Source organism: Sorex fumeus, unplaced genomic scaffold (assembly GCF_029834395.1).
Source record: "Sorex fumeus unplaced genomic scaffold, SorFum_2.1 ptg000047l, whole genome shotgun sequence".
Taxonomy (NCBI): domain Eukaryota; kingdom Metazoa; phylum Chordata; class Mammalia; order Eulipotyphla; family Soricidae; genus Sorex; species Sorex fumeus.
Genome location: NW_026606104.1, coordinates 38,632,777 through 38,659,815, shown reverse-complemented (window position 1 = coordinate 38,659,815; position 27,039 = coordinate 38,632,777). Strand labels below are relative to the sequence as shown.

General features: G+C 46.3%; 1 protein-coding gene across 4 annotated transcripts in view; it reads left to right on the top strand.

Moving 5' to 3' along the window:
- The window catches only part of USP48 (ubiquitin specific peptidase 48), a 70,916-nt gene that overhangs the window by 1,792 nt on the left and 42,085 nt on the right, over positions 1-27,039 (top strand). For 3 of the 4 annotated variants that reach the window (XM_056123141.1, XM_056123140.1, XM_056123144.1), the window contains exons 2-8: positions 13,178-13,298; positions 14,705-14,861; positions 17,453-17,580; positions 19,591-19,715; positions 20,780-20,888; positions 21,305-21,438; positions 22,031-22,113. In XM_056123141.1, the coding sequence (XP_055979116.1) occupies positions 13,178-13,298; positions 14,705-14,861; positions 17,453-17,580; positions 19,591-19,715; positions 20,780-20,888; positions 21,305-21,438; positions 22,031-22,113 (857 nt within the window). Of the gene's footprint in view, positions 1-13,177; positions 13,299-14,665; positions 14,862-17,452; positions 17,581-19,590; positions 19,716-20,779; positions 20,889-21,304; positions 21,439-22,030; positions 22,114-27,039 lie in introns of those variants that run through there. The other variant, XM_056123142.1, reaches the window with a different exon arrangement.

Here is a 27,039-nt window from a genome sequence, read left to right as displayed (position 1 = left end):
GGCTAATACTTCAGGTTTGATTTTGGGTCACACCCAGCTGTACTCAGTGCTTAATCTAGGCTCTGCTCAGGGATCACTCCTGGTGGGGCTGCTGGATCATAAGGATGCTGGGGATCAGACCCCTTTTGGCCTCATAGAAGTCAAATGCCCTACCCATTGTGCTATTCCTGACCTCTATAGGTGGATTTAAGCCATTGCAAGCCTTTTATCCAAGCAGTTTATATTGTATTTGTGTTGATTTGGGGGCCACGCCCTCTCATGCTCATTCCCTCAGGAATCACTTCTGGCAATGCTCAAAGGACTTGTGAGGTACCTAGCATAGATCCTGAGTGGAGTGCAAGGCCAGAGAGCCTTAGTCACTGTATTTTTTCTTGACTGTAGTATTTTGTTTGGGGGTACATGGGGGGGACAGAGGGGGTGTTTCAGCTCTCACCTGGTGTTTCCTAGGGCAGGCTGTTCTCACACCTGGTGGTGGGTGGGGTTCTCTATTCTGGGGTCATCCCTGACAATGCTCTGTGGATCACGTGTTGTTGAGGATCAGATCAGTTACATTAACTCTGTACTACCTGTCCTCGCCCCAGTAATTATTTTTTAACTAATTTTTTGGGAGGAGGGGTGGGCGGGGCGTTGGGCCACACCTGAAAGGGCTCAGTGCTTCTCCTGGCTCTGCTCAGGGATCACACCTGTTGGGGCTCTAGATCAGTGTCAGGGCAGCCCAGGACCCAAACTGCAACTAAGCCCCTGCCCAGCTCTCCAGCCCCCAGGCTTAGACTTGAAACTTTTTTTAAAAATTGGGGCAACACCCATCCCATGCAAGTGGGGCCTGGGGCTGTTCCTGGTGCAGTGAGAAAGGTCTTCTTGCCCCACTAGGGATTGTCTTACAAGTGCAGAATTACCTCCCTAGCCCCTAGTTTGCTAGTGGGGTTTTTTTTTTTTTTTTTTTGCCACACCCGGTGAAGCTCAGGGGTAATTCTGAAGCTGGTCTGTGATCTCTTGTGCTGGGGATCAACTCCATTTGGCTGCAGGCAAGGCAAAAGCCCTATCTGCTGTACTATCAATCTGGCTTGCAAGCTTTCAAAGGTTAATTGGTGTGTCACTACTTTGTCCCTTTTTATTGCTGCCTAATCGTCCATTGTGTGGATCTGCATCCTACTGTTAATTTGTATACCTGTTGGTGGACTTAGAGGTTTTTTTCTCTCCCTTCAGGCCAGTGGCAAGGCTTGTGTAGAAGCCCTGGTTCATTCTTTGGCATCAAAAACTTGCTCAGCTTCAGGGCCTGAGTGGTAGTACAGCAGGTAGGGTGCTTGCCTTTTAAGTGGCCCACCGGGGTCAGTCTCCAGCATCGAACATGGTTCCCCAAGCGCTGTCAGGAGTAAGCCCTCAGCCACCAAAATAAACAAACAAAAACGCTGCTCAACTTTGTCTTTTTTATTTGGATCACATCTGCTGGTGCTTCGAGGCCCCTCCTGTCCTGGTGCTGGGGGTAAGGGGTGTGCTTCCTGCCAGTGCTGAGAAGGCCCTTGTGCTGACTCTGATCTCAGGAATCAGATCAGAGGCAGGGTTGTGGCAGGGTTGGGGTGGAGGGCCGTATGGGGTGCCCAGGAAGACCCAGGGCAGCTGCATGTAAAACAGACTCCTACCTGTTGAGCTATCCATCTCCCGGTTGAATATATTTAAAACACAACATGGTAACTTTGTACATATTTTGGGAGGCTATCAAGATCAAGGTAATTAATGCATGTCACCTTTGTCACCTTAAATTGTTAACTGACTGGCATTTTTGCTTTTGCGTCTTTTGGCTGTTGTGAGCACCTGTGTTCAAGTTTTTGTTAGACTCCTGTGTTCTTTTCTTTCTTTTTTTTTTTTTTGCAGGAGGGGGGTGTCACACCTGGCGACACACAGGGGTTACTCCTGGCTCTGCATTCAGGACTTCTTTTTTTTGCCTTTTGGGTCACACCAGGAGTTACTCCTGGCTCTGTTCTCAGGAATCACTCCTGGCGGTGCTCAGGGGACCATATAGGATGCTGGGAATTGAACCCGGGTCGGCCACATGCAAGGCAAATGCCCTACTGGCTGTGCTATCACTCCAGCCCAGGAATTACTTCTAATGGTGCTCAGGGGACCATATGGAATGCTGGGAATCGAACCCGGGTTGGCTCTGTGCAAGGCAAACACCCTACCAGCTGTGCTATTGCTCCAGCCCCATGACGCCTGTTTTCAGTTCCTTTTTGATATAAGTAGGAGTGTTCTGCCAGCGCCCCCTCTGCTGACCCCTCCACCCCCCTCACCACCGCCACTCCCCTTAGGATTTTGGGCACACCTGGTGCTGCTCAGGGGTTACTCCTGGCTCTGAACTCAGGAGTTACGCCTGGGAGTGCTTGGGGGAACCATCTGGGATGCTGGGGACCAAATCCTGGTCGTCTGTGTGCAAGGCAAATAGTCTATCTGCTGTACTATGGTTCCAGCCCTAAATATAAATAGTATGTATAATACATAAGTAGGAGTGAACACTGACCTTACCGGCTTATCACTGTGTGTGTATATATATATATATATTTTATTTTTTTAAGTTAAAACACGTTTTATTTGGGGGCTGGAGTGATAGCACAGCGGGTAGGGTGTTTGCCTTGCACGCAGCCAACATGGCCGACCCAGGTTCAATTCCCAGCATCCCATGTGGTCCCCCAAGCACTGCCAGGAGCAATTCCTGAGTGCATGAGCCAGGAGTAACCCCAGAGCATCGCCGGGTGTGACCCAAAAAGCAAAAAAAAAAAAACCACGTTTTATTTGGGAGTTTTAAGGATGGGGGAGAGAGGGGAGAGTGGGGTGGGGATTTTCAGGGGATGTGCTCAAGAAAGAATGCGGGTTTGTCCACAGTGGAGAGAGCATCACAGTACTCATCCCAGGATTAGATATGAAAGTACGCATCTCAGGAGATGCGGGCCACACATGCACTCAGCAGCAACACATGGCAAAGCCACACGTGGGCAGTAGAAGCATCTAGCCTGGGTTTGATCCCCCTGAGTATTGTGGGTGTGGACAAATTCCCCCGCAAAAGACCAGACATGTTAGGCCTTTAGATTGTGCAGGGGTTAAGGCACTTACCTTGCATCTCCGTGAACCTGATTGGGATTCCTTTCACCGGTTAGGTTTTTCTTAAGCACCATCAGGGGTCAGTGGTGAGCACAAAGACAGGAATAGTCCCTGAAAAATCACTGGGTGTGACCCAAGTGACCCCGATAGGAAAAAAAAAAGTTCCTCTCTTTATGAAAGTGGCTTGTGGGCACTCCCAGGCCTTTCTTATTACCCCTCCCCCTCCAACCCCTCGCCCTCACTTATATCTTTTGCGGTGCCTGTGATTGAACCCAGGACCTACCACAAGACAAGGACTCTACCATGGAGTTACCTGTTCCTTATCAGTTTAATCTTGACCACAACAGAGTTAGGGGATGCTGGAACTGAATTGGTGGGGAGAGGTATTCTGAACCTAGCTGATTCCGAAGTAGCTAGGACAATCACAGGGTGAAACAATGAAACAATATATAGTGCCCCTCCCCCCCAATTCTCTGGATACTGTTCTGCATTGTGTCCTTTTCTAAAGTGTTGCAGCTCTTCCCCTGAAGGAGTCCTCTGGGGCTGCCTGCTAAGATGGGAATGTGTTGCCCTGTAGTCAGGAACAAGATCATGCAAGGCTCCTGGCCCTCCACTAGGCCACATCACCCATCTCCATGGCTACTTTAATTCTCGTATTTATTATTTTAATATTTTTTTTTTGGTTTTGGCATTTTATTTATTTTTTGCTATGCCTGGTGCTGTGTTCTGGGCATCACTTCTCGCAGGGCTTGGGTACCATGGATGGAATCAAGATCAGCTGCTGGACCAGCCCTGTTTCCCAAGTTAGTCAAAGGAAATCTGTTTGTGTTACCTGAGATGGGTACAGTATGCCTCATTCATGAAGAAATTGGCTAAGAACTTTTTTCTTTTTGGGGGGATGCAACTGACCCAGGTTCAGAATGCTGGCATCATACAGTCAGTCTCCTGAACCCTGCCAGGAGTGACCCTGAGCACAGAGCTAGGAGCAGGGACCGGACACTGCAGGGTCTGGCTCCAGGCTCCAAACCAAACAGACTGGTATAACCAGTAGAGCATTTATTTGCCTTGCACACAGCCAACCTGGATCTGATTCCTGGCACCCATATGGTCCCCAGAGCACAGCTGGCTGTGATCCGAAACCAAAACCAAAACCAAAAAAAAAAAATAGGCAGTGAGCTATAGTGCCACCCTATGTATGAACTGTAAACTGTATATGAACATATATATATATGCACACACACATATATGCCTTCAGTATTCCTGCTTACTGTTTTCTTTTGTTACGCGACCAATTTTGATGGGATCAGATGAAAATAAGGGCCTGAATTCAAAACTCACGTTACTGCATCTACCTACTCAATTCTGAGTCATTGTCATTCTGTCAGTGTGGGCCAGAGCAATAGTACAGGAGATAAGGCACTGGCCTTTATGCATGTCCAGCCCAGGTTCATCCCTGACACTCCACATGGTCTCTGGAGTCAGCAGTAAATTCTGAGTGTCTCCAGGTGTGGCTCAGAAACATACAAGAAAGAGTTTCCATTTGGAGTTTTAGAGAAACAATTCGCAATTGGTTTTTTTTTTTTTGTTTAATTTTGTTTTTTGGATCATACTGGCAACGCTCAGGGGTTACTCTTGGTTCTGCACTCAAGAGTCACTCCTGGGGGCTGGAGCGATAACAGCGGGTAGGGTGTTTGCCTTGCCCATGGCCAACCTGGGTTCGGATTCACAGCATCCCATATGGTCCCCTGAGCACCAAGGAGAGATTCCTGAGTGTGTGAGCCAGAACCCCTGTGTGTCCTCACTGGGTGTGACCGAAAAACAAAACAAAAACAAAAACTAAGAATCACTCCTGGTAGTGATTAGGGGACCATATGGGATGCCTGGTATTGAACCCAGGTCTGGTTGCTTGGAAAATGACTAACCACCTTACCTGTTGTACTAACTCTCAGGCCCTAACAGTTTGCATCAAAAAAATTTGGGGAGGGGGGATGGGAATCCACACCCAGCCATACCTAGTGGTTACTCCTGACTGCACTCGAATCACTCCTGGTAGACTCTGGGGATGGGATTTGGAAGGCAAATGCCCTTCCTACTTTACTACTGCCTCCTTTATGGCCATAAGGGACAATTGAAGCTGATAGCTAATTGAAACAAATGGTAAACTTGAAACTGTTTCATTGGTTAAATGTTTCAGTTTGGGTTTGGTTTTATTTGTTTTAGTTTGGGACCTGGAAATGCTGAGGGCGATTCCCAGCTCTGCTGTGGGAAACTGCTGGTGGTCCTGGGAGACAGGATGTGGTGTGGAGATTGAACTGGGGTTGGCTGCATGCAAGGCAGAAACCTTAATTGTATCCATTGTATCCATCTGACCCCTGAGTTACTTTTTTTTTTAATACCCCTGAGTTACTTTTAAATCATAAATTATGTCTAGGTACACCTCCATATAAATGTGTAGACTTTCCTTAGAGAACTCAACTAGCTGACGTTGGTGCAAACTCTTGTAGCTCAACTCTTGAATGGGAAGCAGTGGTCCCAGTTAGGTTGTAAATCATCCTCCATAGTGATCTTGAGACCCAAAGGATCACCAAACCAAAAGGATTTATTGGAAAGAAAGTGACTAGTACATATAGCACAGGTTGCTCCATAACCTCTGGCTAATAGTTGAATAAAATAAATGTGCAGGAAAGAAGCCCTAGGGTGAACCACGAGTCATGGATTTATATATTAGTGGGGATTTTTTTTTTTTAATTTTTAAATTTTAGACCACACTGGTCGTGCTTGGGGTTTCCTCCTGGCTCCTTTCTCAGGGATCACTCCTGGCATGGCTTTGGGGAAACACAGGGATCAAATCTGGGTTGGGCATCATCTGCAAGGCAAGCATCCTATCTGCTGTACGATCGCTCCAGCAGGAACTTATTTTTCTATGAAAGAAGGTAGTTTTCACTGGGAAACTAAGAAAAACATGAGAGGAGTGAAGGAGGAGTATGCGCTCGAGAACACAGGTGTCTCCCGAGTGGAAGCAAGTGAGCAAAGAAACATGGAGACAGGTAAGATAGTGTTCACGGGAGAACACGAACTGGAAGAGCAAGCCCAGAGTTTTCTCTTTTTGCTTTTGGGCCACACCCCGCCATGGTCATGGGTAACTCTTTGGCTCTGCCCCAAGAATTACTTCCATCAGAGCTTAGGGGACCATATAGGATGCCGGGGATTGATTGGGTCAGCTGTGTGCAAGGCCAGTGCCCTACCTGCTGTACTGTGTCTCAGACCCACAGATTTAGTTTGCTGTTTTTAGTGCTGGGGAACCCGGGGATGACCTCAACGTGTTAGGCCCATTTGTGCTGGCCTGCCATGAGGTGCAATAGAGACTCCATTTTTTTGAGCTGTCTGCCCCACCCTGTTAGTGTTATTTTGGGGGGGCTCCCACGGAGTGCTTGGGGGCCTGGAGGTACGCGCAGCAGTTCCTGAATGTTCAGTCATGCACTTAATGCTGCTACCAACTCCCCAGTGTCAGAGACCACGAGGGCCACTGCAATAAACCCAATTCTGTCCCTGATAACCCCTGAGCACCCCCGGGGTCACTTTATAGCACAGAGCAAGTATAGTCCCTGAGCACTGCTGGATGGGCTACACCCACTCCTGCCACCACCCCCCCCCGAAAAAAAAACATTTATAGGAGAAGAGGCTTGGCGATGTGGTTCAAATCAACACTATGCCCTGCCACGTGTGAGGTTTCTGTTTGATCCTTGGCACCATAAAACTCATACTAAAAACCAAATCGGGGCCAGAGTGATAGTACAGAGGTAGGGCGCCTTGCCTTGCACCGTTGACTTGGGTTCAATTCTTGCATCCTATATGGTCCCCTGAGCACCACCAGGAATGGTTTCTCAGCACAGAGCCAGGAGTAAGCCCTGAGCATCTCTGGATGTGGCCCCCAACCCCCCCCAAAACACATGCCTCCCAGTTAAATCGAGAGAGAGCTCAACAGGCCGAGTGTATGCTTTACCTGCTGAAGGCCCTCTTCCGTTCCCAGCACTGTGTTGTTCCCCCGAGTTCCTCTCAGCATGCCTGGTGTGGTGGCCCAAAGCCCAGAAGGACCTCCGGTCATATTTTCAGATTCATCACACATTTCAGGAACACTGAATTGATCAAATGTTGATTTTGCTTATTTTCTGGGGAGCGGGGCCCCGGGGCTGCTCACTGGTGCTCAGAGGGCACTCACAGTTCTGTTCTTGGGGTGTGACTTGCAGTGCTTGGTGGACATGCGTGTGCTGTGGTGGTAGAGTAGGGCTTCCCACATGTGTACCCACCCCCATTTCCAGCCCCAATAGTTTAGGTTTTATGGTAGTTCACAGGTAGCAGGCACCAAAAGAAAAACATGAACCTCCCTTCTACCTCTAATAGTTCTGAGGTAAGATTCTGGGCTTGTGTGATCTACTAGTAAAACGTTGTAAAATGAACAATTCAGGGGCCACAGAGATGGGTGAGAGCTTCCCTGGCTTTGCGTGGGAGAGGCCTGGGATTGATCCCAGGCACACTGTATGGTCTGGCAGCTTGCTGGGTGTGGCACAAAGACAAAAAATTTATTGGACGCAGGGGATAGTTCCAAGGATTGGAGTTAACTTCCTGGTATGCAGAAGCTGTGAGCTGCAGGGAGAAGCACGAGACCCCCTAAGCGATGCTTAGGGGCCTGTCTTCCACCCCCTGCACTTTATTTATTGTAGCAATACCCTGCTGAACACTATGAATATTTAAAACATTTCTGGACTGGAACAATAGTACTGCTGATAGGGTACGCCTTGCCCAAGCCAAGTTGGGTTTCGCCCCCCACATCCTATATGATCCACTGAGCCCTGCCAGGAGTGACCCCTGAGTGTGGATCCAGGAGTAAGCCCTAGATCACCATTGGGTTTAACACCCCCACCCCACTCTGCTCAGGGATTACTCATGGCATTGTTGGGGATCAAACCCAGGTAAACTGTGCAAGGCGGGTACCCTGTTGTCCACTCAGGCCCCGGATGAACTTTTTATTGTTGTCCAGCCCTGTTTGGGGGAGGTTTGTTCTGTTTTGTTTGGGGCCACATCAGGTTGTGCTTAGGGTTTACTCCAGATGGTGCCCTGGGACCCCATGTACTGCTGGGGGTGAACTGGGGTTGGCTGAGTGGAAAGGCCAACCCAGCACCCTTTTTTTTTTTTTTTTGCCTCACACCCAGCAATGCACAGGGGTTACTCCTGGCTCTGCACTCAGGAATTACTCCTGGCGGCACTCAGGTGACCATATGGGAGGCTAGGAATCAAACCCCGGTCAGCCGCATGCAAAGCAAACGCCCTATCTGCTGTGCTATCACTCCAGCCCCAAGCATCTTACCTGTATTGTCTCTCCAGTCCTGTTTTGTTTTGGTTTGGGTCTACAGCTGGCATTGCTCTGGAGCTACTTTGGGTTCTGCTTTGGAATCACTCCTGTTGGTGATTGAAGAACAAGCATGTTGCATCAGGAATTGAACTCGGGCCTCCTGCAGGTTAAGCCTGTGCTCAGCTATTGAGCTACCTCTATAGCCCCTACCACAAAATTTTTTGGTGGGGGGTTCCCCAGTTGGTGATAAGAGGTGCTGCTCCTAACTCTGCTGGGTATTACTTCTGGCAGCGCTCTGAAAACTGAATGTAGTACCAGGGATCAAATCCAGGCTTCCTGCTTGCAAAAACTTGTGCTCCAGGTTTTGAGCTATTTCTCTGCTCCAGGACTTTGTTTTCTGGGCCATATCCAGTAATGCTCAGGAGTTACTACTGGCTCTGTGCTCAGGGATTACTCTGGGCTGTATTCAGGGGACCATATGGATGCCAAGCATTGATAAGTGGGTTGACCATGTGCAAGGCAAATGCCCTACCTGATGTACTATCACACCGGCACCCTAAAACTTCTTTTGCAGGTGGTGGAAGTGATTTGGACCACAACTCGGGCTATCCCCAACTCTATGTTCAGAGGTCACTTCAGATCATAGGAGGTTCTGGGGCTTGAACCTCCAATCAGCTATATGCAAGACGAGCACCCTATGCACTGTGCTATCTCTCCACAGCACACATATATTTAAATTCCTGGTTAAGCATGTATTTTGGGGTCAGAGAGATAGTATAGTGGGTTAGGTGCTTGCCTTGCACGTAGCCAAGCTAGGTTCGACCCCTCCACACCTCATATAGTCCTGTGAACTCCTCCAGGAATGATTTCTGAGATCCACTAGGTGTGGGCCCCCAAGTAAAAATGTATTTGGAGTGGTTGAGAAGATAGCTCAATGGGCCGAGAACGTGCTTTGCAAAGCGGAGGTCCCAGAAACGGGTACCACGTGGCTCCCTGAGCAGTGCAGGGAGAAATCCCTGATGGCTGAGCCAGGAGCCCCTCCAGAGCATCGCTAGGTGAGGCCCAACCCTCCACACAGCACACATGTATTTGGGAATTGTGTGGTGTTGGGCAGGCCTGGGGGTTATTGCTGGGCTCAGTGTTGGGGGCCCAGCTGTGCTAGGGGATCTTCAGGTGACAGCAATGAGGCATCCTTTGGTGTGTGGGGGGAGGGAGAAATACAAATCAAGAGATGAAAATTCATCCGAAGATACTTTGTTAGAGCTGACAAGCTCGTGCCTGTCTCTCTTACTGACTTCTCAGCTAAGAGGTCAGAAGCATTAGGTGGGACTCATCTCATGGGCTATTTTTTAGTCAGAAGTTCCCTGTTTTTATTTATCCATGATTAGAAGAAAAGGCCTCCTTGAAATTTTACCTTTGGTCAAATTTTATTACACAGGAAAATTTCAAGACCAGGGTAGTTAGAAGCAGCAGAAATACCTACTGCAAGAAAATAGGCATAAACATGATGGTAGGATATTTTACACCTGTGCCTACTTTCCTAGTGGGGTGGAAATGGATATGGTGTTAGAGATTGAGTGTGAGGGCTTGCTTCTGCAGGGGGGAGGCCCAGCTTGCTCTGTGATGCTGTTTAGGTTAGCTTGTAAACTATGCCTTATGATGACATTTTTTTTTTTAAATGAATGCTTCATTTTTTGGTAGGGGTTTTCTGCAGTGGTCCTGGGGACCACGAAAGACCATGTGGTGTTGAGGATCAAACTGGGGTCCTGTGCATGCCAGGAATGCTCTCCAGCCTCTAAGCAAGTACCTTAGCTCAGTTATTTATTTTCTTGCTTTTTGGGTCACACCCAGCAATGCTTAGGGGTTACTCCTGGCTCTGCACTCAGTACTCCTGGTGATGCTCAGGCGACCATATGGGATGCTGGGGATGGACCCCCGTCAGCCATCTGCGAGGCCAAATGTACTACCTTGTACTATCACTCTGGCCCAGCTTAATTTTTTTAAGTTTTAGATCACTGCTTCAAGGTAAAAAAGCACCAGGGCTCTCCCAACCTCCTCCCTCAATTTATTGCCCAGTCCTTCACCTCTTGGTTCCCACCTGAAGTGTAGTTTGTTGGTTTGCTACCATAGGAATTAAGAAGCCTTAGGGTTTGCTTGGGAGGAATTGGTGCTTTTTTCTTTTTCTTTTTTTTTTGAACCACACCTGGGCCTCACTCCTGGCTCTGTTTTGGGATCACAGCTGGCAGATCATGTTAACTAATGTTGTCATTCTAGAGCCAAGTAACGCACATTGCTTCCATGTCATCTTTGAAAAGCATCCTAAAAATCAAATATGTCTTACTCCATTTCTTTCTGTTCATTTAGTGTCCTTGCTTTAGCGTAAAGGAACAATGCTCGCTAAATAAAGATTTGAGATGATGAAAGTAGAAAACAAACACTGTCCTCTCCTTGTTCATCAATTTGCTTGAGCAGGCCCAGTAACGTCTCCATTTTGAGACTTGTTACTGTATTTGGCATATTGACTGTGTCACGGGTAGCTTGCCAGGTTTTGCCGTGCAGGTGAGATACTCTTGGTAGCTTGCTGGCCTCTCTGAGAGAGGCAGAGGAATCGAATCCGGCTCTGCCGGGCTGGCTGTGCGCAAGGCAAATGCCCTACCGCTGTGCTAAAAAAGTAGAAAATATCAAGAAAATTGTACACCATCCTGAACACACACACGCATACACACACACACGCACACACAAAGTTAAATTTATTGGGGGGTGCTGGGGAGTTTTTGTGATGGGCTAGAGTGGATGCTTTGTATGAGTCTGGACTTGATCGAAGCACAACCAGGAATGGTCTCCGAGCACCCTGCACTGCTCACAGATAGTTAGTTCCCCCAAATGTTAAATCTGTTGCATGATTTTCTTGTTTTTGACACCTGGCGGTAAACTCCCAGCAAGGTGCTTAGGGAGGATCTCTCATGGGCTCACACATCTCCCAGGCTGCCTTGTCATTTTTAGGCTGTAACTGCCTGTTATTTAATTTTTGGTAGGGGCCACACCCTAAGGTGATGTGTTTGTGTGTATTGTGTGTGTATGTGGGTGGGTGTGTGTTGGGGGGGGGGGAGTGTGCACGGTGTGTGCACTGTTTTACTCCATGACCATTGGGGGTCATGAGATGCTCAGAATCAAGCTCCAGGCAGGAACCCACCCCCTGATTCTCCAGAGTGCCTGTTTCCTTTCTGAATGCAACTTTGGGGCCAGTTGAGTGCACATTTTTTTCCCCCTTAAATTTTTATTAGTGAAACACCATGAGGTACAGTTGTAGGCTTACACATTTTTGTGCTTGGGTTTCAGTTATACAATGATCAAATACCCATCCCTCCACCAGTGCCCATTCTCCGCCATCACTGATCCCAGTATCCCTCCCACCCCCATTCCCCCCATCCCACCCTACCTCTGTGGCAGGGCATTCTCTTTTGTTATCTCTCTCCTTTTGAGTGCTGTGGTTTGCAAAAGTGTACATTTTTTTTTCTTTTGTTGTGGGGAGGGGTTTGGGCCATACCCAAGGGTGCTCAGTCGGGTGGGACTGTATATGCCAGGGATTGATCCCAAGTGGGCCACGTGCAAGGCAAGCACTCTACCTGCTGTACTGTCATCTCCTCAGCCCCAGGAAGCAGACACAAAGCTGACAAGACTTTATTTCCGTGTGTCAGGGATCAAACCCAGGGCAGCCCATGCATAGCTACTAGTGACCTGCTGAGTGATCCTTGACCTCACCAAAACTTTTATAAAACTCACCAAACTTGTAGGAGAAAGCCAGAAAGATTTGGGACCACAGCCAGCAGTGCTTAGGGCTTACTCCTTCCTCTGTGCTGGGGGGTCGTTGGGGCCAGGATCTGTCACATGCTGGGCTCTCTGGCCCCAGATACATATATCTTATTTCCTTCCTTCCTTCCTTCCCTCCCGGTCTTTCAAAAAATACAGCACGCTGGAGATTATCTTTTGTCCGTTTTTGTTTTATATTTGCATAGCATTGCAACCTATGGATGACACCATATTCCTTTTTTAGAGTTTGGATTGTTTCCAGTGAATTTTAAATATTTTTTAATGTCCCCCCCTTTTATTGTTGATGTTACAGCGATGGGTGTTGTATGGTGCTTTCACATTTATTTAGGTTTTTGGGAACATGCCTGGCAATGCTCAGGGTCTAGTCTTGACTTTGTGCTTGGGGGACACTCTTCGCTATGCTGTAGGACTGTGTGTTACTGAGCATCGAACCCTGGTCTCACATCTAAAGCATGCACTCAGCTGTGGAATGCTCTTTAGCCCATCATAAATGATTTGTAATTAAATACAGTGCAGTAAAAGATGGGCCAGAGCGATAGCACAGCAGAGAGGGCATTTGCCTTGCACGCAACTAGCCTGGGTTCAATCCTCATTATCCCATATGGTCCCCCAAGCACTGCCAGGAATAATTCCTGACTGCAGAGCCAGGAGTATTCCCTGAGCATTGCTGGGTGTGACTGAAAAAGCAAAAAAAAAAATTATATAGAGTCCTGGGGCTGGCCGTTAATACAGCAGGTGGGGCATTTGCTTTGGATGCAGCCGTTTTAGTTTGATCCCCGACTTTACTTATGGTCCTCTGAGCACCACCAAGTCTGAGTGTTGAACCAGGACTAAGCCCTGAGCCAGGTATGGCTCCCCAAACAAAAAGAAAAACAAAAAAATTAAGCTGTCTTTTTCTTACAGACGAAACTGCAAAGGAAATCCGAATTGCTTGGTTGGGATTGGTGAGCATATTTGGTTGGGAGAAATAGATGAAAATAGTTTCCATAACATCGATGATCCCAACTGTGAGAGAAGAAAAAAGGTAAGCAGTACTTGTTAACTGACAGCTCTGTGGTATTTCAGTGTGTGTGTTTCGTGCTTATGATCAGAAGCTGATTAATACTGATTTCAGGTACCCTTTGTACCTTTTGGGGGGCCGGGATGGAATTTTGGGTCACATCCAGCTGGGCTTGAGGTTTACTCCTGGTTCTGTTCACTCATGTTGGTGTTCAGGGACCCTGTGTGGTGCTTGGGTAGAACAAGGGTCTGTCATGAGCAAGGCAGACACGTCAGCACCCGTTTCCTTCCCCAGGCTCCCCACTCTCCCTGGCCCCAACCTGGCAGCTTTAAGGAGTGAGACTTAAAACTTTGCTGCTTAAACTGAAACAGATTGTAATGGTGTGTTCTAATGTTACGTTTAGTATAGCAAGCCTTTAATTACTCATGCTGTGTTTGCCTTAACTTTCTGTTTTTTTGTTTTGAGCTCTTTTGAAAAGTGACTTTAAATCCTGGGAACAGGCTCCCACGATACTACTGAGCTTTATTTTTTCTTTCTTCTTTTTTTTTTTGTGTAATGTGCTGTGATTTTCAATATTCATGATACGGTTTCATGCATACAAGTTTTCCAGCACCATACCCTCCACCAGAATGTCCACTTTTCCTCCACCATTGCATTATCCTGCCCATCTCTTGCCCTGGCCTTGGGAAGTACAGTTTGCTTTGCTTTTGGGGGCTTGTATTTTTATTTATTTTTTGGCTTTTGGTCCATAACCAGCAATGCTCAAGGGTTATTTCCTGACTCTGCACTCAGAAATTACTCCTGGTGGTGCTCTGGGGACCATGTGAGATATCAAGGATGCAAATCTGGGTTGGCTACCCACAAGACAAAGTGCCTTACCCACTGTACTGTTGCTCTGGCCCCAGATCTTCAGAGTGCAGAGTCAGGAAATAACCCTTGAGCATTGCTTTATCAGAAATTACTCCTGGTGGTGCTCTGGGGACCATGTGAGATCTTCTTTTTGGCCACACTTCGAAGGCCTCAGGGCTTTCTCCTGGCTCTGTGCTCAGGGATCACTCCTGGTGGGACTTGGGAGGCCATATATGGTGCCAAGGGTTGAAACTAGGCCCTCCATTGCAAGGCAAGAGCCCTGCCCACTGTACTGATGCACTGTTCCTAAGCCACCATTCTGTGATCAGATTTAGGCATCTGGAGAAGATTGGAGAGGAACAGGAGATAGAAAATGCTGTAGACCGTCTCTACTGCCCCCATATTCAGCCCCACTTGGGGCTTTTGTTCAAATGAAGGACACCTGTTCTGGTTACACAAAGTTGGTTGAGACCATTTAGAAGATAGTTAGCGATTATTTAAAAAAAAAAAAACCCTTTCATACTTTCATTTTTTGTTTAAAGGTGAGTTGACTTACAGCTGTAAATTTTGCACTTCTATAGAACTCCTTTGTCGGCTTGACCAATCTTGGAGCTACCTGTTATGTCAACACATTCCTTCAAGTCTGGTTTCTCAACCTGGAGCTGCGGCAGGCTCTGTACCTGTGTCCCAGCACCTGCGGCGACTACATGATGGGCGACGGTATCCGGGAAGAGAAAGGTGAGTGGAGCTGGGGGTGCCGGCCGCTTGCCTCGGAGCCACTTAGGTCACTTTGCAACCAATGGGATCGAACTAACTTGGACTGCACTTGATGTGCCTGTCCTTGGGCGGGCTTTTATTAACCTGCTCGGGATTCCAGAGTTTTTCTTTCCCCCCTGTCACATACATTGTCATGCATCAGAGTGTCCAGAATTCAATTGAAGAATGTTATTTCAGAATCCCAGCCCAGCTTTCCTTGGGCGGTTAGGGGCTAGACGGTGGCCAGTGGTGCTCAGCGCTCAGGCTTGGCTCTGCAGGTCTCTGCTATCTCTCCATCCCCAAGGAACTTAAGTTCCCAGTTCAGTTATGTTCATTCTGCGCATAGAAAACCCAGTTATGGTTTTAGTAAGCTACAGCCCTAGTCAGACACTTTGCTTTCTTTAGTTTGGAGACCACACCCTGCAGTGCTTAGGGCTCTATTGGAGGTGCTCCCTCACAAGGCCTCATGCCTTAGAGAAAACCTGGCTTGGCGGCATCCAGAGCCAGCTCTGTGACCTCTGTTCTATTGCTCTGGCCCTTGTTTTGTTGCATTGGCCACACTTAGCCGTGCTGGAGCTATGTGTTGCCCCTGTCAATTCTGGGCCTTGAACGCCTAAAGCATGCACATAGTGCCTTGAACTCTCGGCTACCATTGGAAGCCCCCCACAACCTCCCCTCTTGCCATGAGATTTTAAATCTATGTTACAAATGAAATGCTGGCTTTCTGAAATTCGCAGTATTAAAATAAACCGTCACTGTCCTCCCGTTGTTCATCAATTTGCTCGAGCGGGCCCAGTAATATCTCCATATTTTTGAGACTTGTTGTTACTGTGATTGGCATATCGAATACGCCACAGGGAGCTTGCCAGGCTCTGCCCTGTGGGCGGGATACTCTCCTTGCCAGGCTCTGCCCTGTGGGCGGGATACTCTTGTAGCTTGCCGGGCTCTCCGAGAGAGGTGGAAGAATTGAACCCTGCTCAGCCGGGCTGGCTGCGTGCAAGGCAAAAGCCCTACTGCTGTGCTATCGCTCCAGCCAATTAAGTATTAAATGGACACGCCAACGAGTGTCGAATTTGGAGGTGGAAACCACCCCATATTTTGAGCAGAGGATTACCAGGAAATTGAAGAAATGGGTGTGAATTGACTAGTATGAATAAAAGAGGCCCTTTTTTGTTTGGGCCATAGCGGCATTGCTCAGGTATGCCCCAGGGAGCCATATGGGGTGGTGGTGATTGAATTCGAGTTGACCACATGCAAGAGAAGTGCTCCACCTACTGTGTTACTGCATCAGCCCCTGAATTAGAGGCTGTGGAAGGGTACAGGAGATCAGGGAGCACCCCTGCTCTGGTTCTCAGGGAATCTGCTGTGACTCGAGGGGAGGGTCCGGGGAGGGTCTGGGAGCTGGGGGTGATGGAGTGGCTCCATTCCCTGCAACTGCCCACAGTGGTGTCTGCTGGAAACTGCCTGCTGAGGGGAGGTCTTGGGGGGGGGGGGTTCCCCTGAGTCAGCTGAAAGGGCAACCAGCATTCTGTAGGAAGGAGGGGTTCCTCACCAGAATCTCTCCTCCCTCCCTCCCTCATTCTCTAAAACTTTCACTTCCCAAACAACCTGCACTCTAGTGCCCTCTTCTGGTTAGCTATGGCCTTGTCTTTAGCTGGCTGAGAAATGATTTTAAAATTTACCTGCTGCAGCTCAGCTGGCCAAAATTTTGGTCTTATCCCACATATCATGATTTATTTCTTTCTGCAAATCATTAAAGCTTGAAATCTAGAGAATTGGCTTAGGACACCCCCCCCTCCCCGCCCCAACACAACACACATACCCCTCCCCCCTGTGACTTCTCACACCCCTGCCCCCTCAGTTTTTGCCACCCAGCAGTGCTCAGGGACTGTTCTTGGCCTTGCTCAAGACTGACCTCGGTCTGTTGAGGGGACTGTATGTGGTGCCACATGTAGAAACTGAACCAGGGTAAGCACATGCAAGGCAGTGCCAAGTGCCTGAACTCTCTCTGGCCCAGTATTTTAGTTTTTAAGAAACTGATAAACAGATCGTATATGGTATATTCGACATTCTAGAAACAATTGTTGTAATATAAGCATTTCCCTTTAGCCTCTTGATAATTGTGTATGTGTGTGTGTGTGGGGGGGGGGGTGTCTGGCTGGGTTTTCCAGCTGTACCAGAGACTTGCTCCAGGGCGAGTGCTGACTCTGCTCAGGGGTGTCAGAGATGAAACCAGGCATATTGCAAAACAAGTGTGCCTTAACCCCAGTATTATTTCATTCCGTTGTATTTTAAACATGTAGAACTACATTAAAACACCATAGTATGAATTTCATTATGTTCTAAATGTGAAGGCAAAATACATTAAAAAATTAGTGGGATTTGGGATGGAGAGTTACTATAGTGAGTTAGTGTACTTGCCTTGGAAAGAGACTGACCTGGGTTCGACCCCCAGCATCACATGGTCTGCCAGCCCTGCCAGGAGTGTGCTCTGAGCACCCAAAATAAAACCCCCAAAGTGAAAAATTAGAAGGTTTTTAAAAGCAAGTATGTGTATGTATTTTTTTTAACAGATTATGAACCTCAGACCATTTGTGAGCATCTCCAATATTTGTTTGCCTTGTTACAAAACAGTAATCGGCGATACATTGATCCATCAGGCTTTGTTAAGGCCTTGGGCTTAGACACAGGTCAACAGCAGGTAAGATCCTTTTACCAACTCTTTTCTTTTAGGGTCACACCCGACAATGGCTCTGCACTTGGTTGCTCGGGGGACCACATGGGATGCTGGGAATCAAACCCAGGTCGACCGCGTGCAAGGCAAACGCCCTACCCGCTGTACTATCGCTCCAGTCCCCCTTTTACCTACTTTGAAAATATAAAAATGTGAAATCTTTTTTTTACATTGATTACATTCATTATTTCGACAAAAGATGCACCATTATTGTTTAGAATTTCCCCCAAACAATCAGAATTGCTGAAAAGGCATTGTGAAATATTTTGTTTTCTATAGCTGATTATGAGAATCATAAAATGTCACGCAGCCACGATTTTGGATTTCTGCAAAGAGCCAGATAATTACGAGATTGGTTTCTGTGTCTGGTGTTATGGCCATGCCAGAGAGCCACTCGTGGGGGGTAACTTGTGACCTCGGTAGGGCGTGAAGGACGTGCCGGTACTGCCCTCCTTCCCATGAGACTGCAGTTGCCCCGTCACTGTCGGCTCGTACCTGGCTTTCCTATAAGTTCTGAGGCGGCCGCCACCTTTCTGTCATGGGGGGGGGGAAGGTGGAAGGGAGCAGCACCCTTTCCCTCCTGGGGAGGCATGGCGCCGTAGTTTAATGCATGGTCCATTCACTTTTCTTCTGCAAGCTGCTGGACTCTGGACTAAGTCCTTTTGCCTCTGGAGCCATGGCCGTGCCAGAGAGCCACTTGTGGGCAGCAACTCATGACCTCGTGGTACCGTCCCCCTTCCCATGAGACTGTAGTTGCCCCTTCACTGATGGTTCATACCTGGCTTTCCAATAAGCTCTGAGGTGGCGGCTACCTTGATGCCAGTGGGGGGGAAAAGGCAGAAGGGAGCAACACCCTTTCCCTCCTTGGGAGGCATGGCACCGTAGTTTAACGCATGGTCCATTCACTTTTCTGCCACAAGCTTCTGGGTTCTGGATTAAGTCCTTTGGCCTCTGGAGCCTTGGCTGTGCCAGAGAGCTGCTTATGGGGGGGGCAACTCGTGACCTCAGTAGGGCATGAAGGATGAGCTGGTACCGCTCCCATTTCCATGAGACTGCAGTTGCCCCGTCACCGCCGGCTCATATCTGGCTTTCCAATAAGCTCTGAGCCGGCAGCCACCTTGTATGCAGTCCAGATGCATTTCTGCCAAAAGCCGCTGGGTTTCAAGATTTGTTTCTGAGTCTCCGGTATCACGGCTATTAATCAGCTTGATCAGGAGCCAGAGAGGCCGTTTGTAGGTGGCGACTCGGGGTCTTGTTGGGATCGGGAGAGAGGGTCGGCTCCACCCCCATGTGGTGAGCCCCCATGTGTCTTGTCACTGCAGCCCAAACCTGACTGTCCAGTGGCCTCTGGAGGATGGTGGTCACCAAGCTGCTAGGGGGAACAGGACAAGGCACGAAACCTATTCCCACCTGGAGTGGCCCAGCGCCAGTAACCTACTGCAGGAACAGGACGCATTTCTGCCAAAAGCCTTTGGGTTCCGAGATTCGTTTCTGAGACTCTGGGATGGTGGCCATTAAGCAGTTCTATCAGGAACCAGAGAGGGCATGCCTCCAATTATATAGCTGAGCCGGAAGTGGTTTGTGGGTGTGTCTCCCACATACCTAACTTTTGGCTGTTTACTTTCTTGGTAAACTTTGCCCCAAGTTGTTGGGGTCTGGCCAAAGGCACAGCAGCAATTTTGAGGTATCTGGAAGTCTGAAGGCGCCATCAGGCTGTTGATGCACTCACCTCACAGGTACACATTGACCTGCTGGTGGCACCATACCCCCTTGAAATCTTTTCTTATGGATCCTTATATTGTAAATTAGAGCACTTAAATGTATTGTATATCATATATCATACTTGATTTAGTTTCTGAATATGTGGCACAGACTTCAAACTAGCGGTAATCCTTGTTTGAAAGTATGAAGTTTAAGCTACGAATAAATTCAGAAATACTTATTAGCAGAAGATATTAACCCAGATTTGTGTTGTAGGATGCCCAAGAATTTTCGAAGCTCTTTATGTCGCTATTAGAAGATACTTTGTCTAAGCAAAAGAATCCAGATGTCAGGAATATTGTCCAGCAACAGTTCTGTGGGGAGTATGCTTATGTCACCGTGTAAGTGTGCTTTGGCATTTTGCGGTACATTTTATTCTAAGACATGCTTACTCTGGTTCTCAGTTATATCTTCAGTGGGTTATCGTGGGACATGAAGTATTTATAGTAATGCTTTCCTGGGGGAGTATGTAAACAACTGACGTGCGGGTGCAAAGAAACTGGTCGATTGAGCTCTACCGTTTGTTTTCCAGTTGTGTAAGTTTAGAACTGGCTTGAGAATGGAATGTACAGTACCAAGAATGAATGTAAAATACCTCTTAAACTTAATCATAGAAATTCATGATTTTATCAATTTTTTTTTCCATTTTGGGTTTTGGGTCACACCCCCTTTATTATAATGCTTAATTTAAATACCTAATTCTGGCTTTTGGGCCACACCCAGCAGTTCTCACTCTGTGCTTGGAGTTCTCTCCTGGTGGGGCTCGAGGGACCATAGGGAGTGCTGGAGATGGAACCAAGGTTGGGTGCATGCAGGGAAAAACCCCTGCAGCCCCTTCACCAATCATCTTTCAGAGTTTTTGTGTGATGGGTAGGCAGCCTACCCATGGGTGAGGCTCGTCCCAGAGGTGTGGGCCTGAAGTTCGGTGTTAGGTTTGCATTGAGTGCTTCTGGGACCAGTGTTGCCAGAGGCCGTGCAGGCCACAGCCAGAGTGAGACCAGGTATTGAATGAAGGCCTGCAACCAGCCGTGCAACTAGCACTCGTTCTGGGGTGGGTTTTGTTTTGTTCTTCTGTGTTTTTTGGCCACACCATCAATGCTTAAGGGTTAGTCTTGTCTTTGCACTCAAGGATTATTCCTGGTGGGGTTTGGGGAACCGTAATTGGTGCTGGGGATTGAGCCCAGGTTGGCCACAGACAAGGCAAGCACCTTGCCTGCTGGATTGTTGCTTTCATCCCTCCCCTGTTCCTCTTTAATCCTCTTTAATTTTAAAGTCTCCTCAGTATAATTAATTTCAGTCAGCGGATTAATCATGTTTTTTGTATTTTTGTTCTAAAATGTAGTAGATTTTTTTAACTGCATTTTTCCTCCCTCTCATCTTAAATTATCTCCCTGTTTCATTACAGTTGCAACCAGTGTGGCAGAGAGTCTAAACTTTCATCTAAATTTTATGAACTGGAGTTAAATATTCAAGGCCACAAACAGTTAACAGATTGTATCTCAGAATTTTTGAAGGTATTGAACTTTGGCTTATTTTTCTGCTAATTAATGTTTAAATACTAGTCTGGTAACAATTTAATGAGTATGTTGTGTTGTTTATCGAGGTTTTTTTGTGTGTGAAGCAAGAAAGATTTTATTGAAACTGTGCTGGGAGTTAAACCTTGGCCTTCTGCACGCAGAGTGTACCCTCCGGCCCACTGAGTTCACTCTCAGTGTAAAAGGCATATATATATATATATATGTTTATTTATTTATTTATTTATTTATTTTGGCTTTTGGTCATACCCAGTGGTGCTCAGGGCTTACTCCTGGCTCTGCTCAGGGATCACTCTGGGGATGAAACCCAGGTCAGCTGCGTACAAGGCAAGCACCCTACCTGCTGTATTATTACTTTGGCCATATTCTGATTTGTTCTTTGTCTTACTCATCAGGAAGAAAAATTGGAAGGAGACAATCGATACTTTTGTGAAAACTGTCAAAGCAAACAGAATGCAACGAGGAAGATCCGGCTTCTTAGCCTGCCCTGTACTCTGAACCTGCAGCTGATGCGCTTTGTCTTTGATCGGTAATTAAGTGGACACACGGTGTCTGCTGCTCTGGCTGTGGAGATTTTACTCGACGTGCTTGTGGGTGAAAATTATTAAAGTTGGAAGCTATCATTTTGAAGTGCCATTATTCTATTATTTTATCACAGCTTTTTAAAGGGGAACCTTAAAAGTAAAAAATAACTTATTAAGAAATTACTTTAAACGTAAAAGGAAAATAAGCATTTAGGTAGGAGCAGGATTCAACTTGACACGTGTTATTTCAAAGATGTAACTACAGGAAATTAGAAAACTAGACCTAAAGAATCAATGAGGTCAAATTTCTCCTTACTAGAGTGCTCCTTAGTTGATATTTCTTACTTAAAATCAGGACGCTGTTTGCACGTATGTGTGTGTGTTGCAGAAAGTTGGAGCATCTGTGGGGTGGAAGTGTTAAATTTGGAATTGGTTCTTTAACTTCCATCTTGCACAGTTCTGCAACAGTAGGTAATTACAAAGTGAAATGACCAAGTTACTCTTTTTTTTTCCCCAAGTTACTCTTAAGCTTATTGAAATCGTAGACCTGATATTTTATAATTGTTTTGAAATATAATCGACTTTTCTCTTGTTTAGGCAAACTGGACATAAGAAAAAACTGAATACGTACATTGGCTTCTCAGAAATTTTGGATATGGAGCCTTATGTGGAACATAAAGGTCATTTTTATTGAGTGGTGATAATTATTTCTAATATTTGAGACAATAACATGTTCTAAATTTACTTTTCCAATCTTTCTTTGGAAATGAACCCTTGGTTTTTAGGCCACCCGGTGGTGCTGAGGGTTTATTCCTGTTTCTGTGCTCAGAGATCACTCCTGGTGGGGCATAGGGGGTCACAGGGGTACTACCTATAAGGCAAGTTTCATAACTGCTGTACTTAGAAGTTTCTTAACTGCTGTACTAGAGCTCTCACCCTCTAATGCAGTCTTGATCTGAATTGGAACACTCGGTCCATTTGTGCTTGATGTAATTACTAATCAACTAACTCAAATTTGCATCAGTTCCTGTTACTTGCGTGTATTATCAGGCTCTTGAGCACAGAAAGTTTGACTAACCCATGATGAACAATTTTGTTGAAGCCTACCTGCCTTGGTTCTTTCACTGTTTCTATGTTTTCTTCTATACCCAGTTGTTTTATTGGTGGGGGGAAGAGGTGTAGGAGTCATGCTCAATGGTGCTCAGGGCTTACTCCTGGCTCTGTGCTCAGGGATCACTCCTGGCAGGCTCAGGGGACCATATGAGGTGCCAGGTATCGTACTCAGGTTGGCGGCGTGCGGGGCTCCCTGCTCTAATATCTGGCTCCAGTTACCTTTGACTGCGTGCTGTGCTAATTATTGCATATGGGAAATTACTTGTTGAGATTTTCTTAGGCTGGGATGATGTCACCACCGGAGAGATTAGTTTAATCTTTTAATCATTTGAACCCCTTTCTAATCAGGTATCATCACAAACCCAGGCTATTGCTTAAGTTCCATTGTTCACCTACACTCTTCAGAATCCTAGTCTCATACCCTTCTCCTTCCATACTCTTCTTGGTTGCTCTGGAAGGAGCACGGCATTTTCCTTAGGGTTCCCTGAGATTGTGAAGATAGAGAAGCAGCCACCGGCTGGCCTCTACCACATGGTGTGTAGAAAGAGTTGTTAATGGATAAATTTAGGTAAGCTAAGACTTGTGGAATGTGCAGTGACCACTGTGGATGTAATTTAAAATTCAAAAAAAAATTACTGGGTTGGAGCTATGGTGGGTAAGGCACTTACCTTGCATGTATTGGCCAAGAATTTTTTATTTTGTTTTGAGTCCCACCCAGGAGTGGGACCCACCCAAAACTCACTCCTGACTCTGCACTCTTTTTTTTTTTTTTTTTTTTATTGAATCACTGTGGGAAAAGTTACAAAGCTTTCAGGTTTAAGTCTCGGTCATGCAATCATCAAACACATTTCCCTTCACCAGTACTTATTTTTCACCACCAAGAACTCCAATAACCCCCCACTCCCAACCCTCCCAAGGCCTGTGATGACTCTGCACTCTTGGTGCTGCTGTAGTGTTGATGTAGCCCCCAGGCCCGAGATGGTCTCCCTAGCCCTCCAGGTTAGCCATGAGCAAGGCTGGTATTTTACTCCCTCTGCTATCTCTGACCCCTGGGTTTTGCTTCTTTGTTTTCATTTGGGGAGCCGCACCCCCGAATTTAGGGTTTATTCCTGTCTGCTGCCAAGTAAGCACCTTACCTGGTGTACTGTGGTTCTGGCCCTCTTTTGGTGAATGTTAAACAGCCTTTTAGTGGACTTTATTCTTTTTTGTCCCAGATGAAATCAAAGGCATCACAGATTGATGACAGGCACTCTACTACTGAGCTACATCTCTGGTACTCGCTTGAGGCTCTTCTGGAAATTTGTGTGAATTCTAGCTTGTTAAGAACTTACAGTGGTGAGCCAGAGAGATAGTACAAAGGTAGAGTGCTTCTCTTGCATTAGGCTGACCCAGGTACAATCTCCGGCATCCCGTATGGTCCCCCCGAGCACCGCTAGGCGTTTCCTAAGCGTAGAGTGAGGATTATTCTCTGAACCTTGCTGAGTATGGCTTGAAAACAAAACCAGCACCCTCAAAAAGAGATGGCTTCAAGGGCTAGAGCACATGTTTTTTCACTGGGGAGCCCCTGCCCCTATTTTGATCCCAGCACTGCTTCATTCCTGAGCACTACACAGGAAATTAGCCAGCGCACCAATGCAGTGTGGCCCCTAAAAGTGTAGCTTGTAGAAGTATTATATACAGAAGGTAGCTCATTTCTTCCTGCTATTCCTTGTGCCAGACAAGAGTCTCCTTCCTTCCTACACTGAGAAACCCCAGCTTTGGGCTGGGAGTTCCTTGCTATACTCTCATTTTTCTGGGATACAGGTTTTCTTCTAGTCTTTCAGTCCTCATAAATATGAAAAAGAAAAATTTTAAGAAGGTTTAGCAAAACTCTGAGAAGGAAATTGCTTTCATTTTCCTTCACTAACTTCCTGCTTTCACATCGTATTTGGCTTAAGAGAATTCTGTTATTTAAATACTTTTCATTTTAAAAAAATACTTTCATTTTATCCAGTGTTTTAAATTGTTTTCAGCTGCTGTGGATTAGGTGGGTTTTGGTCCAGATATTATTCTGCGTTATTGGCATGTCCCACTGAACTGCAGGAATGTAAACTTCATTCTTTGTGAAGTTCACCCTTGTTTTTGGTACCTTAAACTCAAAATATGCATTGAATGTTGGGATCATTGAATGAAGCTGTGGTGATGGTTTGGGGGAGAAGAAGGGGTACACAGCCACTAATTTTCAGGAGTTGTTTCTGGCTTTGTGCTCAGCGAACCTTATTGGTGCTGGGGATTCAAACCAGTGTGGGGATAAGGGTTGATGAAAAGTGTATTGAATGTTGAATAAGTGATTGGTTAGACTTCTTGTGCTTTTGAGGCAGTCTTAGTTAGGAAATGGTCAAAGATAGGGAAAGAATTTAAACTACAAAGAAAATTGTTATAAATGTCATTCAATTTTGCCAGTTTCAGTATCCTTGTCGGGAGTGCTTCAGTATATTTTGCTGCGTTGTATAGCCATTACAACTTTGATTTTGGGTCTACATCTTGCGGTGCCCAGAGACTACTCTCTGCTCGATGTTGGGATGCTGGTTGGGGGGTGGGAACAGTAAAACTGTATGGTGCCAGGGATTTGAACCAAGGCCTCTACATGTAAAGCAAGTCCCATAACTTTAAGAACCTTCTCCCAAAGCCCATTCTTTTTTTTTTTTTTTACAAGATTTTAGAATTTATTTTTTATTTTTATTAGTGAGACATCATTAGGTACAGTTGCAGACTTATAAATTTTTGTGCTTGGGTTTCAATTATACAATGATCAAATACCCATCCCTCCACCAGTGCCCATTTCCCACCACCACGGATCCCAGTATCCCTCCCACCCCCCAATTCCCCCATCCCACCCTGCCTCTGTGACAGGGCATTCCCCTCTGTTCTCTCTCTCCTTTGGGTGTTGTGGTTTGCAAAAGAAACAATGAGTGGCAATCACGTTTGGCCTATAGTCTACTTTCACCATCCTGGGAGGATCCTCACAACACCTTTATTTGGTGTTCCCTTCTTTATCTGAGCTCCCTTTCCCCCTAGTATGTGTGGTTGGCCTCCAAGCCATGGAGTAAAATTCCTGGTACTAATCTCGGCCATTCTTGGGTGTTAGTCTTCTATTTTGTTACTTTATGTTCCCCAGATGAATGCAATCTTTCTATGTTTATCCCTTTCTTTCTGAGTCATTTCGTGCAACATGATACTTTCCATGTAGTACCACTTGTATGTAAATTTCGTGACTTCTTTTTTCTAACAGCTACATAGTATTCCATAGTGTAAATGTACCAAAGTTTCTTTAACCAGTCATCTGTTCTCGGGCACTCAGGTTTTTTCCAGATTCTGGCTATTGTAAAGTGTGCTTCAATGAACAAACAATTGGAGATGTCACTTCGACTATACTTTTTTGCCTCTCTGGGATATATTCCCAGGAGTGATATTGCTGGGTCAAATGGGAGCTCAATTTCTAATTTTTTGAGAATCGTCCATACTGTTTTCCAAAAGGGTTGAACAGTCGGCATTCACACCAACAGTGAAGGAGTGTCCCTTTCTCGCCACATCCGCGCCAACACCGGTTGCTTTTGTTCTTGTGGATATGGTCCAGTCTCTGTGGTGTGAAATGATATCTAATTGTGGTTTTGACCTGCCTCTCCCTGATGATTAATGATGTGGAGCATTTTATCTTGTGCCTTTTAGCCATTCAGATTTCTTCGTTGTGAAAGTTTCTATTCATTTCATCTCCCCATTTTTTGATGGGGTTGGATGTTTTCATTTTGTGGAGTTCAACCAGTACTTTGTATATCCTTGATATCAACCCCTTATCGGATGTGTATTTGGTGAATATCCTTTCCCGTTCTGTAGACTGTCTTTGTATTTTGGTCACTGTTTCTTTTGAGGTGCAGGAGCTTCTTAGTTTAAGATAGTCCCATTTGTCTATCTCTGTTTTCACTTGCTTGGCCAAAGGTGTGACATCTTTGAAGACACCATTAGCTTCTATGTCATGGAGGGTTTTGCCAACTTTTTCCTCAATGTACCTTATGGAGTCCGGTCTGATGTTGAGGTCTTTAATCCACTTTGATCTTACTTTTGTACATAGAGTTAGGCAGAGATCTGAGCCCACTTTTTTGCATGTAGCCGTCCAGTTTTGTCGGCAAAATTTGTTAAAGAAAGAGGCTTTCCCTGCTCCACTTCACTTTTCTTGCCCCCTTATCGAAGATTAGATGTTCGTATGCTTGGGGGGAGATGTCAGTGTGTTCAACCCTGTTCCATTGGTCTACAGCTCTGCCTTTGTTCCAGTACCATACTGTTTTAATTATTACTGCTTTGTAGTAGAGTTTGAAGTTAGGGAGGTTGATTCCTCCCATTTTCTGTTTCCCACGAATTGCTTTAGCTATTCGTGGGGGCTTATTGTTCCATATAAATTTCAGGAGTGTTTGCTCCATTTCTTTGACTAAAGCTCATTCTTCATAAATGATTTTGGG